A 13,919-nucleotide genomic window follows, 5' to 3' on the forward strand; every position below is an offset into this window, starting at 1 on the left:
GTACTGTGGTCATGTTGCAGTTGTATAAGACTCTGGTGCGGCCGCATCTGGAGTATTGTGTGCAGTTTTGGTCGCCATACTATAGGAAGGATGTGGAGGCACTGGAACGGGTGCAGAGGAGGTTTACCAGGATGTTGCCTGGTATGGTAGGAAGATCGTATGAGGAAAGGCTGAGGCACTTGGGGTTGTTTTCATTGGAGAAAAGAAGGTTTAGGGGTGACTTGATAGAGGTGTAGGGGTTGAGAGGGGTTGTAGAGATGATTAGGGGTTTAGATAGGGTTGACCATGAGAACCTTTTTCCACGTCTGGAGTCAGCTATTACGAGGGGGCATAGCTTTAAATTAAGATGTGGTAGGTATAGGACAGATGTTAGGGGTAGATTCTTTACTCAGCGAGTCGTGAGTTCATGGAATGCCCTGCCAGTACCAGTGGTGGACTCTCCCTCTTTATAGGCATTTAAACGGGCATTGGATAGGCATATGGAGGATAGTGGGCTAGTGTAGGTTAGGTGGGCTTGGACTGGCGCAACATCGAGGGCCAAAATGCCTGTACTGCACTGTATTTTTCTATGTTTCTACTCCGCCTCTCTATAGTTCAAACCCTCCAAATCTGGCAATGTCCTCGTAAATCATTTCTGAACCCTTTCAAGTTTCATACCTTTGTACAAAATTGCACGCAATCATCCAAAAGTGGCCAAACCAATGTCTTCTGCAGCTGCAACGTGACCTCCCAACTCCTATATGCAATGAACTGATTAATAAAGGCAAGCGTACCAAAAGCCGCCTTCACTATCCTGTCTACCTGCAACTCCACTTTAAGGGAACTATTGACCTGCACTCCAAGGTATCTTTGTTCAGCAATACTCTCCGACACCTTATCATTAAGTGTATAAGTCCTGTCCTGATTTGCTTTTCCAAAATGCAGCACCTCACATTTATCTAAATTTAAACTATATCTGCCACTCTTCGACCCATTTCTAATACCTCTCAAGAAGTTGATGGTGAGTTGGCTTTTTGAAGCCTTTAGGGGTGTCGGGAAGTCTCACTCTTGTTAGGTCAAGTGCGGTTCTAAAACAGTTTGCTCTCTGAAAAATATTAGCTTTCCCCGTTGAACGTCCATTCTCTGTATTTGTACAGTTGGCTGCTTATTACTCCAAGGAGGTCCAATATACTGTTTTTCAGCAGCCAAGCGTTTTGATAGGTCATGTAATCCCATCCCATCCTTCCCTATCCCTATGTCCAAGCTTTGTTGAATAAAAGTGATGTCCACAGACTTTAAATAAACTGAAGCTGAGCTGGCCAGATGAGGTTAAAATTTGATTTGGAGGAGCCCGTGTTGGACTGGGGTGGGCAAAGTTAAAAATCACACAACACCAGGTTATAGTCCAACAGGTTTATCTGGAAGCGTTACCTTTCAAAGTGCTACTCCTTCATCAGGTGGTTGTGAAGCAGGATCATAAGACACAGAATTCATAACAAAAGGTTTAAAATGGAGTGTTTTGCTCTTATACGTTATGTTCACTTTAAGAAACATTTCTCTGAAACTCTTAGTGACTACATTCAGTGTCTCTCTTTATATGTTTGTTGTATATGGGTATAAAATGCTTCGCTGAAAAATAAATGATGGACATAAGCCACCCTAATGACACTGCCACCTGAAACAATATGGTTTCTCAAAAGCAATGATTGGCATCAGCATGTAATGGTTCCATAAGGTATTCAGCTGATGAAAACTTTGTTTCATCAAATGTGTGTGATTACCCCAATTAAAATTTTTGTTCTTTCTCTCCTCAGACCTGAATAGTTTTGCCTTACGGACCCATACTTGTGGAGAGCTGTGTACTGCTCACATTGGTCAAGAGGTCAGACTCTGTGGCTGGGTTCAGTATCAGAGGTATGTGTGAACTCATTTGTTGCTTCACTGATTTTTACAATTTACAAGATCAGGAACCAGGGTATGGTATTTACATATTTAATATATTATTAACAGTGCTAATTGGTTGAAATTTAAATCAGTAACAAGATACTTTTTAATTGATCTATTTGATTTTGTGAAGTAGTTGTCAGATTTTACATAACCAGTTCTTTATTATGCTTCACAATCTGTGTACTTTTATTCATGTTGCATGATGACATAATATGGCCTGAAGAAGCTGGAGAATTCACTGATCTGTTGTTTGACTCTGCTTTTGCATTGTTATCTAGCCTTGGCTAGTCATGAATTGTGCATGGCTCAGAGAGTGGGAGGCTAACTGTTCAAACCTATTGCCAGCCCTGCTGTGATCTATAAACCATTACCCTCAAGTGACTGATGTTTATATTTAACTCTCTATGCTCAGGGCTTACTAGAAAGTAGGCAGTGAGGTTAAGAATGGGAATGAATAAAATAAAAGTATCATTTTTTAAATAACGTCAAAGTTAGCTCAGCCTGCATTTCCATACAGCATTACTGTTTTTTTTACTTTCCATGGGCATTTTCATGTAGATGCTTTAAATTATTAGCTGTTTTGTGTATTCTTCCCATTTTCTTTTCTTCCTTAATTTCCTGGACTCTGCTCAAGGCTAAGTAGGATCTATAAGCAACTGCATGTTGTCTAGCCAGTGTCTTTTTATGGTTATAGATGAGTGGTAGTTGCGACTCTGTCTGCTTTTTCAAAAACAAATCACTGGATGTAGCATTGGAAGAAGGCCCAACTGCTGGGCCTCTTAACTGAAAAATAGGTTGCAGCAGGGGTGAGCAAATAACTTTTGAAAGGTAGAATAAAATTGAAAACTGTTGCTTTGTGTCATTAACTGTTTTGTGTTTGTTCAGACAGGGTATCTTTATTGTGCTGAGAGATTTTGATGGGTTAACACAGATTGTTATACCCCAGGAGAAGGTAAGTAGATTTAGATTTCAGGAAATTTTATTGCATGAATCATCACAGCTACAGGGCTTACTGGTAATTATAATTATAAATCAGATAATTTAGAGTTTAAAGATTTAATCCTCAATGTTTATTTCTTGAGTTTCCTGCCTGAAGCCAAGACCAAACCACTGCACCAAAGTCTTCACAATGAGTAATGCAAGGAGGTGGGTCCTAATGCAAGGAGGTGGGTCCTAATCCACCCAGTCAAAACCAGGATTAAACACTATGCTATTGGCAGTAATCTGATCCACACTGGCCCATTCATCCATTTGACACCCCAAGGTTTGCTATGGGAATCTGCATTTTAGCAGCTGTCATCTGGATCTATGAATCGTGATGGCAGAAGCTCCTAATTCTTTCCTTTACCACGCTGACCAAGAATCTTAGTTGTTTTTATTGCCTGCTGTTGATATATGTTGGAATGATTTACATATTGATACTCGACCTATTTGATCATATTATGAATGGACCTTCCGACACCATCAAGTTCTGAAGAAGGGCTTCTGACTTAGAGGCTACCCACTGTAACACAAGTCCTCCCAGTTGGTGTTTTACTAATGTTAAATTTGTTAATATTTTGTAAAGCTGAGTTATTCTGAAGTTACAGAATTATGGACAGTAATTCTTATTTTCTGTCTTGGCTGAGGATTCATCTTCTGTCACAGATATACAATAATATTGGAGTCTCTTTGTATCCGTCTCAATTTGGAAGAAGCATTGTGACTCTTGGGGTTTTATTTGATGCAACAGCTTACTATTTCAGGACATATTATATGGCAGAATGTGCAGTTCACATTTGCTTGAGGTCCATTCACAATCAACCACCATTTTGCACCTTTCATCATCACAAAAATGTATATTTATATTGTACTTACGTAAAACTGGGATTTCACATTTGAATTTGGCTTTCATGTCTCTCTCCACAGTCTGCTGCACACCTCAAGAAGATATTGTGTGAACTTCCTCTGGAATCTGTAATTGCTGTCACTGGAACAGTGATTCCCCGACCACCAGGACAAGCGAATTTGGTTAGTAACTAATTTCCGATCTGGATGCCTAAAGATTTTCAAGTTATGAATATGGTTAGGGGCTCTAGCTTAGAGGTCCTACATGCCTGATGTTTGAAGTGCAACAAAATTATAAACTGGCTTTACCAGTTTAAATTAAAGTTTATACATCTTCCAAAAATACAGCAATGTACATCAACCTGACATTCCACATCCCCCTCACCCACCCCAGTAGACGAGACCTGACTTGATTATTATTTGTTTCAGCTCCCATATGCCTGCTGCCATCCTACTCCCAATTCCATCACACTTAGACTTGTCTTTGCTGTTCCTGAAGTAATAACAACAAGAATGATTTGTCACCGTGTATAGAGTCCATCCATTATTCTACAAGGATACCAAAGACAGACAATTTAGTGTGAGGAAACATGGCATAAACCCATGTGGTTACTCAGACAGCCATCTTGATATCAAAAATCCCTCAATACCACTCTATGTACTGTAACAAATGTGTTATCCATGGTTTTCATGTTATTTTCTTTTGGTCTGGGCATCATTTCCTGCCCTGAGTTGTTCAGAGGTCTCTGTTAATGGTTCTCTGATTTTAATTGTTAGGATGTCCTTGAGCTTTGCTCATCACATCGTTTTTTTTCCCTCTCTCCCTAATTTCTGGCGGTTGCTTCTGTTATGAAGATGTGGGTATATTGTACCTTTTAAGAGAGTTAAAAGCAACAGAACTACTTGACAACACCAAGTTTTCTGAGCAAGATATAATGTAACCTTTTGGTCCAGTAGCTAGGGTAGCTGGTTGCCTGGAAACGACGAAACAGATTTGAATTAGGCCAATCAGTTTAAATTATACCCTGAAAAATACCAAACTCCAATCAAGTTTGAATTTAGTATATTGACAATCTTAAAATGACACAATCCGATGCTTTGGAGGGGGGTATAAGACTGGAGAAAATTGAACAGTTGGGAGGAGAACTGCCAAGCCAACAACATCTGCAGACTGCCTGGAGAATAGCTCTCTTAAAGTTACCTTTATTGATCAGTGACCTGTGAAGCATAATCCCCAAGAAGAAGGAAAGAAGACCGAGGAAGATCCAAATAGAAGATTCAACAGCGAGCTGGTTTTGAAATTTTGAATTTTTCAGTAAATTTTAATCTGGGGTTTTTTATTGGACTAGTATTATAGAAGGGAAAGTAAATGATAGGTTAGAGGAAGTAGTTTTAAATAGTTATTAGTTAATTATTCTCTGTTATATTTTAAGAAATGAAGTTGTTAATTTTTACTTTAAATAGTTCTTGGCCTCTTAAATTTTCACACATTACTGCACGGGGTAAATCTTTTTTGTGTTACACGTTTAAATTAGCAGGGTTTTACCCCATGTCGTAACACTTCCCAAGCCTATATTATAACAGAGTAGAGTGCATCTGTTGTTGAATTTTACTGCATTTTTAAATGAAGAAATTGAAAGTCATTTTGTTTCAGAAATGCCATAGTGTTCGTTAGTAATATAGCTTCTTGAAAACCAATTAAAGAAACATAAAAATATCTACATGATATATTAAAGAAGGAATAGAGGTAAGCTATTCAGCCCGATGGCCCTTCCCTTCCTCGCCTTGCTTTGCATTGCTTCTTAGCGCAGTCAAGGAGCCAGACAGTTTGTCTTCCTGATGAGCAGTCCTCAGACAAGGGGGCACATTGCAAGGGCAATCTCACAGCTGCGTTATGTGCCAGCAGCTTCCATGGCAAAACTGTTGTATGTGCTGCAAGCAAATGTTCATGTTGCAAAGCCACAGGGGATTGGGCCTCAGTAAATTCCATGGTGATACCTGTCATTCAGGGATCCTGGCACATTAAATTGAGGGAGTAAGTAGCACCTCCGATGTCAGTCTAGGGGCTTTGATATGTTCAGGCACCTGGGTCGGGGTGCTCTTGGTCCAGGGGTCTGTGGTTGTGTAGTTGAGGGTGTGGGTCACTGTCAGACATGTGTCTGCTTTGTGATCAGTCTGAGGGTTAGCATTAATTTTGGGAGATATCAGGTGTATGGGCATTCTTGCCACGGGCAGTCTGTTCAGGTCGTTCAAGTGGGTGGGCCACAGTCAGTCCATTGTATCTTTCCTAGAAAGGTAAGGACAGTATGAAGAAAACGGGCTGATACTGCAGGAAGGAGACTGGGGAACCTATTCTTGGGAATTGGAAGCTGCAGGCTGAGAGCCATATCCGGGGAAAAAGTCAGGAACAGGGCAACTTCAGAATACCAGCGCTTGTCTGGGTGTATAACAGCTTTTTAAAGATGTTGTGGACAGCAAATATGATGGTTCATTCCAGGATATCCACAGTTTGGTGAATTCTTTCAGCTAGGGTGCGTGGTGGAATTGGGCTAGCATTGATAAAGAGAGATACCATAAGGCCAAGGTAGGTCATTTATGAGTCAGATTTGGAATGATATGGTGAGAAATCTTGCTAGGCCTTACAGACAGAAACCTTCCATAAAACTCTCAAAATTGACAGTCAAAATATTGCAAGATTTAGCTCCTTAACTTTGTATGATAATACTGGATTGAAGTGCCATCCTAGACTATGTGGTCTGTACAAATGCTGTAAACATTGGGTCATTTAGAGGTTGCTTTCTTTTCTCTCTCTTGCACTGAGAATTTTCTACTTGTGCAAATTTCAATGTGTTTTTGCCCTGATAGTGTGAAACCTGATTGACTCCATTTTAGGAGATGCCAACAGGAAAAATTGAAGTGCAAATGCAGAATGCTGAGATTCTCAACAGATGTAGGAAGCTGCCTTTTGAAATTAAGGAGCTTGTAAAGGTAAGACCTGGAGCTAAAACTCAAACTTTGATATTTACTCTTGCTTTTGCTTTGGGCTACTTTCTTGATCCTCATAAATGTAGCACATTCTCATCTTTCTTCTCTGTCAAGATATCTGGGAGTCTCTAAGATTTTTGAGTCTCACATTGTAAACATACACAAGATTCGATAGGAATGCAGTGGGATGCCTTTTTCTCTCTGGTCCACATCGCTCTGGTATGGAGGATGGTTTCAACTTTCAATTGTTTAAGAGTAACAGGTTTTGAATCCCAGATATTTTCCTCTTTGTTTTCTTCCTGGCTTGAAGATATTGACCTATATTGGCTTTTGGTGTCAATCATAGTAATGCCTATTTAATAGAACATCATAAGTAATTAATTTTCTATGAACTTTTCCAGAATGTAAGACGAATGGCAGTGGTTGTATCAGGGCACAATCCTGTCTCCAACCCCCTTCAAAGGCAAACTTCAAAGTAGGTCACCAAACTGTGATCCGACATAGAAGCCTGTTCCAATCTATCCTCTCCCTTGTCCAGAAGCATGGAAGTCAGTTGTTTGGCTCCAGTTTCTGCCCGCGTTGAGATTGGTTAACTGACCAATAGCCAAATATTGTGGTTGGAATCTTTCTGGCAGCATATTCATCTAGCCCTTCTATACCTGTAAACAAATTGTTCAAAAGGATGTTGCCTACTGCAACACAACCACAAACTAGACAGCTATTTGTAACTTGGCTGTGCACCCTAACCTTTCTCTGTCGGTAAAATGCCCACGTTTCACAAAGAATTACTCAACTGCCATAGAAAAGAACTGACTAAAGTCTTGTTAATTGTACACAACATTATTTACTTAATTCTCTCCTAACCGTACATTTTAAATAAGTGTGTTAAAAAGGTATTTCCAACCTATTCCAACAGTATTTTTTTTCTTCTGCTCAATCTCCTGAAGGCAGTGATGTCTATAGGCTGGAGGTAGCCAAGAGAAGTTTTTGTCCTTTGTGCTTGGATGGTGTATACTGCTATCCGTTTTGATCATGGGAGCCATCACATTCTATCCTGGTTGTGTTTTCATCTGGTAAATTCCAACTGTGAAGCTCCAGGCAATAGCTGTGCCCCTAATCCAGAATCATTTGGGCCAATTCTAGTCCCTTCAACTGTCACCATACTGAGATAATTCAGCTGAGGATGGGAATCAGTAATGGACAGTAAGGCTCAATGTCGTAAAATACTGACTCATTGTAAGTGACTGTACTGAAGAGCTTTCTAAAGTAGACTTGTACTTTATGCCTCTCAAGATTAGATACAAAACTGACTGATTCACTGTTACACAAGGTGTTTGGTAACATTGAAGAAAATATCTGTATGGATTTCCTCCTGATGCTCAGATTCCCTCCCACAGTCCAAAGATGCGCTGTTTAGGTGAATTGGCCATGCTAAATTGCTCATAGTGTTCAGGGGTGTGTAGGTCAGGTGCATTAGTCAGGGTAGATGTAGAGTAATAGGGTAGGGGAATGAGTATGGGTGGGTTACTCTTTGGAGGGTTAGTGTGGCCAAATGGCCTGCTTCCACACATAGGGATTCTATGGTTCAAGCCTATTCTATGATCCTAAAATATTTGAGAAGAAATTAAAATGTGTGATCATTTGAGAAAAGAGAGGGGACATCCATCTGTGCTGAAACGAAAGATGGTGATAGGACTGCTAGGATGAAGAAGGGGAGGAGGAGGACCTAAGGTGGAAAGTTGCATTGGTAAGAGATATATTGCTGGGTTGGAAAAGGAATGAGTGAGTGACAGGAGGAGATGGCAGAAGGGTGATCAACCAGCCTTGCAGTGTCCCCAAGTAAAATGGAAGAACGTGAAGAAAGAAGATGGTACTAATAAGTTATTAATAACTTGTATGTCCTCTTCTTGTGTCAGAAGATAAATAAGAAATGTTTGTACTGAAGTGAGTTGTTAACATATGGGATTCTATGCTTGAAATGGTAGATTATGCTCGAAAGGAGAAATATATCTGGCCATGCAGAAAGAAGGCAGCATTGGGTCAGTTTCATCACTGTTTCAAGGAACATGCACACTAACTGGTCTTTCTGTGCTGCAATATTTATGTTTTAACGTTAAGCCACTTTCTGGCATGTCGGGCCATATGTCTGAAATTCTGAATTTCTACTTTTCTGTAGAAATCAGAAGCACTGCGCATGCAATTCCGCTACCTGGATCTGAGGAGTTCCCAGATGCAGTATAGCTTGCGACTGCGGTCCCAGATGGTAATGAAGATGAGAGAGTATCTCTGTAATTTACATGGTAAGAAATAAAAGCAGAATGCTGTGGACGCTGGAAATTTTGATTTAAAAGCAGAAAATGCTGGAGAAACTTCCTGTGTCTGTTGACTCCCACAGTCCAAATATGTCCAGGTGTGGCGAATTGGCCATGCTAAATTGCCCGTAGTGTTAGGTAAAGGGGTAAATGTAGGGGAATGGGTCTGGGTGGGTTGCTCTTCGGCGGGTCGGTGTGGACTGGTTGGGCCAAAGGGCCTGTTTTCACACTGTAAGTAATCTAATCTAATCTAATCTAAAACTCAGCAAGTCTGACAGCATATATGGAGAGAGAAACCGAATGAACATTTTGTACCTGATATGACTCTTCAGAAGAAAAGCATCAGTGTTAGCAGAATGTGTAAAGAAGCACAGAGTTTGAGAAAGTGACATTACAGTAAATACAAGTAGGATGATATCATAGAGCTAACAAGCAAGTTATGTATATGGATTCAACATTACCTACCTGTAACCTAAATTAGATCATGTAATTGAGTTTTAATTTCTGGTAACCTTTGCTACCCATCTAATCAACAGAGGCATGGCAGGCCATTTTAACTCTGTCAATTACACATCCTGTGTCATGAATCACTACTGTTTGGTTAATCTGTCAATTGTGGTCTGTTTATACAAGCTTATCCACGAGGAATCACACATTTGGTCAGTTCGTCTTTTTTTCAAGAAAGCTGAGTAAAACTGTACTATTCACAAAATGGACAAAGTGAGAGGAGGCACAAATCCCATTTGAAATAATGATGTTTTTGACTTGTTTTATCTCCAGGTTTTGTCGATGTGGAGACTCCAACATTATTTAAGAAAACTCCTGGTGTGAGTGATGCAAATTATTTCTTTCTTCCTTTAACTCTCCTACAGTGTGTTTTCTCGTCTATATCATTTTCCCACCTAGGCTGAGATTACACTTGCATGCATATAACATTCTTTATTTGGTCACAACAGATATTTTTTTTTGAGAATTCTCAGGTTGCTTTCTTCTAATTTTCCTTGCCCTTTGCCATTCCCTGAGACAAGAGTACTGACTTTTCACTAACACGTTCTACAAAATGCAGTTACTGGCAATGAAACCATGAGAATAAACTCATATCTTGAAAAGAATGATAAATTCTATATCACTTTTAATCTGGGAGGAAAGAAAAGGTTGAGGTGGAGAACAATCAGTATTCTTGCCGAAGGGTCTGTTTCCATGCTGCACATCTCTATGACTCGAAAAGAGACAGTCTACCCTCTCTTCTACAGATTGATGACAAAATGACTTTCTACTGCAATGCCAACAAAATCAGATGATAAACTTAAAAGAAATATTTTATTTGAAAGAGCCTCATCTCTGTTCTCCTCAGCTCATGATCAGGACAGGTGGATGATTATAGAGTGTGCAGAACATATGCTAAATATTTATTTTAAAAATCTTTCCTAAAATGCATCATCGAACTTGTGCATGAATCTTGGCAAAATATATATTTTTTGGCAATTTATTCAGTTGTTTCAATGATTTTTTTTGAAGTCCAGTTTGGCAACTTTCTTTCCTTGGACTATCCAGCAAGTTCTGTCTTCAGAAAAATTGTAGTTTGCTGTACCAAGATGGAGTCTTGTCATAAACAGTGTGACCCTTGATTCTGTTATGATCTGTACGCATATGGTACACTGTTGTTAAGTGTGGAATATAAACTTTCTTCAGATTTACCTTGTTACTTGGTCTGCAGGGAGCCAAGGAATTTGTGGTGCCCTCAATGGAGCCAGGGAAGTTTTACTGCCTCCCACAGAGTCCTCAACAATTCAAGCAGCTTTTGATGATAGGAGGGCTGGACAGGTAAGGCCCTGTGCTACCTGTAGTAGACTATCAAAGTATTGACCTGACCTCAAGACTAACTACAAGGAGATTTAAAACCACATTGCGAACCTAATATCTGTGTGTGTCACAGAAATTTGATTTTTTAGTCTTTAATAATTAACAATTTGCATTGGCCAGATGCCATGTTTTCTGTCACAGAAGGAGGACATGTCTACTCTTCTCAAAGTGTTATCTGCCCCATTTCAGCTGAATACAATCATATACAAAAGATCATGAGATGAGAGGAGGTCAGGTAACATTCCAAAGCTAAAAGTGAAAAGTAAATCACATATCAATTAGTTGCATACTAATACTTTATATAACTGATAAGCAGCTGCTGGAGTTGGAATGGAGGTCATCCAGGCTAGTTAACTATGCAAATGTGAAGAAAGAACAGAACCCGAGTAATAGGTGTAGAAAAACTGTTAGTAGCATTCGCAAAATATTTTCCATGAATTTCTAATAGTGAATGTTACAATGCAGAGAGGAAATACTGTAAGGTGCATTGTGCTGTATTTTTTAATTTTCATGCGGGTTGTTGGATGGTTACTATTTATTGCCTGTCTTCAGTTCCCCTTGAGAAGGTGGTGGTGAATTGCCTTCTTGAACTGCTGCAGTTATGTGCTGCAGTTAGACCTGCAATGATGTTAGGAAGGGAGTTCCAGGATTTTTACCCAGCAACAGTGAAGTAACAGCGATACACGTCAGTATAGTGAGTGGCCTTGAGGGGAACTTGCATGTGGTGGTATTCCTGCTTGAGTTATCAGTAAATATTTCTGGCACATGTTGGAGCTCTTTGCTTGGTGTTCATAAAAAATGGATGTTTTGTTAACAGATCTATACCTTTTAGTTCTGAAATCTATAACCTGACGCAGAATATAACAGGGTTCTTGACTAATAGTCAACTCATGATTACGGCTTTTTGCAGATGACACCAAAATTGTAGTGGACAGCGAAGAAGGTTACCTCAGATTACAACAGGATCTTGACCAGATGGGCCAATGGGCTGAGAAGTGGCAGATGGAGTTTAATTCAGATAAATGCAAGGTGTTGCGTTTTGGGAAAGCAAATCTTAGCAGGACTTGTACACTTAATGGTAAGGTCCTAGGGAGTGTTTCTGAACAAAGAGACCTTGGAGTGCAGGTTCATAGCTCCTTGAAAATAGAGTCGCGGGTAGATAGGATAGTGAAGAAGGCGTTTGGTATGCATTCCTTTATTGGTCAGATTATTGAGTACAGGAGTTGGGAGGTCATGTTGCGGCTATACAGGATATTGGTAAGGCCACTGTTGGATTATTGCATGCAGTTCTGGTCTCCTTCCTATCGGAGATATGTTGTGAAACTTGAAAGGGTTGAGAAAAGATTTACAAGGACGTTGCCAGGGTTGGAGGATTTGAGCTATAGGGAGAGGCTGTTTTCCCTGGAGCGTCGGAGGCTGAGGGGTAACCTTATAGAGGTTGACAAAATTATGAGGGGCATGGATAGGGTAAATAGGCGAAGTCTTTTCCCTGGGGTCGGGGAGTCCAGAACTAGAAAGCATAGGTTTAGGGTGAGAGGGAAAGATATAAAAAAGACCGAAGGGTTAGCTTTTTCACGCAAAGGGTGGTACGTGTATGGAATGAGCTGCCAGGGGAAGTGGTGGAGGCTGGTACAATTGCAACATTTAAAAGGCATCTGGATGGGTATATGAATAGGAAAGGTTTGGAGGGATATGGGCCGGGTGCTGGCAGGTGTGACTATTTTGGGTTGAGATATCTGGTCAGCATGGATGGGTTGGACCTAAGGGTCTGTTTCCATGCTGTACACTCTGTGACTCTATAATGTTTGATATTTTGGTGTAAGTGGGGCAAATACATGTTGAAAAGATAAGAATGAGGGCATCGCTGGCTAGACTAACATTTATTGCTCAACCCTAATTCCCCAGAGAGCAATTAAAAGTCAGCCTCATTGCTATGGGCCTGGAGTGGCATGTAGGCCAGTCCTTTGTAAGGATGGCAGTTTCCCCTTCCTAAATGATATTAGTGACATTAGGATTTTTATGGAAATGCGCAGCAGGTCAGGCAGCATCCAAGGAGCAGGAGAATCGACGTTTCGGGCATAAGCCCTTCTTCAGGAAGCTTATGCCCGAAATGTCGATTCTCCTGCTCCTTGGATGCTGCTTGACCTGCTGCGCTTTTCCAGCAACACATTTTTCAGCTCTGATCTCCAGCATCTGCAGTCCTCACTTTCTCCCATTAGGATTTTTATGACAATCAGCAATGGATTCATGGTCATCATTAGACTCCTTCATTCCAGATTGTTTGTTTGTTTTTTGAATTCACATTCCACCATTTGCTGTGGCGAGATTTGAATCCATGTCTCCAGAATGTTTCTGGATTAACAGTTCAGCAATAATACCACTAGGCCTTCACCTCCCTTAATAACATGAGCACAGTGCAGCCTGTGCCAGAACATAGTGATAGACTGCAACTTCAGAATTTCCACATTAAGCATATCCAATATCCTGAAATTATGGTTAATTGTAGAATGCTACTGATAGTCCGCCATCAAATCCGGCCACTGCAAAAATTGGGCTATTATGGATCAGTTTCAAACACCTGATTATGTTCAGGAAGATTATGGAGGAGGAAGTGGAATGTGCATCAGAATGGAACATTGTGAACTTTATTACATAGTTCTGTGTAAAGTAAATCTCAGAAAAATTGCAGTCATCAACCTGGGATAATCCCAACTCTGTACCATCTGAACATTTCACTCAATAATGTCATCTGTGGGGCAAGTGATTTGTTATTGCTTCAGTCTGTGCAGAAACTGTTATTTTCACTCCCTCCACATCCTCAGTCCAGAACAGCAGTTGACAGGGAGCAGGATGCACAATAGGCAGTAAATATAGAAAATCATGGAGTACCGTTGTACTGATTATCAGTATTCATCTGTTCACCTGACTAAAAAGAAGTATATTTGTGGCTGTTGGATACTTAAAGGTGAAACTTCCTTCTTCATGAAGAAAAATGATTGATCAGAT

At 40.2% G+C, this 13,919-nt stretch overlaps 1 protein-coding gene across 4 annotated transcripts in view; it reads left to right on the top strand.

Annotated features, from left to right (window-relative positions):
• The window catches only part of dars2 (aspartyl-tRNA synthetase 2, mitochondrial), a 43,139-nt gene that overhangs the window by 5,952 nt on the left and 23,268 nt on the right, over positions 1–13,919 (top strand). For all 4 annotated transcript variants that reach the window (XR_006313045.1, XM_043699962.1, XM_043699963.1 and 1 more), the window contains exons 2-8: positions 1,794–1,893; positions 2,812–2,878; positions 3,835–3,936; positions 6,646–6,741; positions 8,915–9,038; positions 9,831–9,877; positions 10,768–10,874. Coding sequence is in view for 3 of the 4 variants with exons in the window: in XM_043699962.1 (XP_043555897.1) it covers positions 1,794–1,893; positions 2,812–2,878; positions 3,835–3,936; positions 6,646–6,741; positions 8,915–9,038; positions 9,831–9,877; positions 10,768–10,874 (643 nt within the window). In the remaining variant the exon portion in view is untranslated. The remainder of the gene's footprint in view (positions 1–1,793; positions 1,894–2,811; positions 2,879–3,834; positions 3,937–6,645; positions 6,742–8,914; positions 9,039–9,830; positions 9,878–10,767; positions 10,875–13,919) is intronic.

Source organism: Chiloscyllium plagiosum, chromosome 11, assembly GCF_004010195.1.
Source record: "Chiloscyllium plagiosum isolate BGI_BamShark_2017 chromosome 11, ASM401019v2, whole genome shotgun sequence".
Lineage (NCBI taxonomy): Eukaryota > Metazoa > Chordata > Chondrichthyes > Orectolobiformes > Hemiscylliidae > Chiloscyllium > Chiloscyllium plagiosum.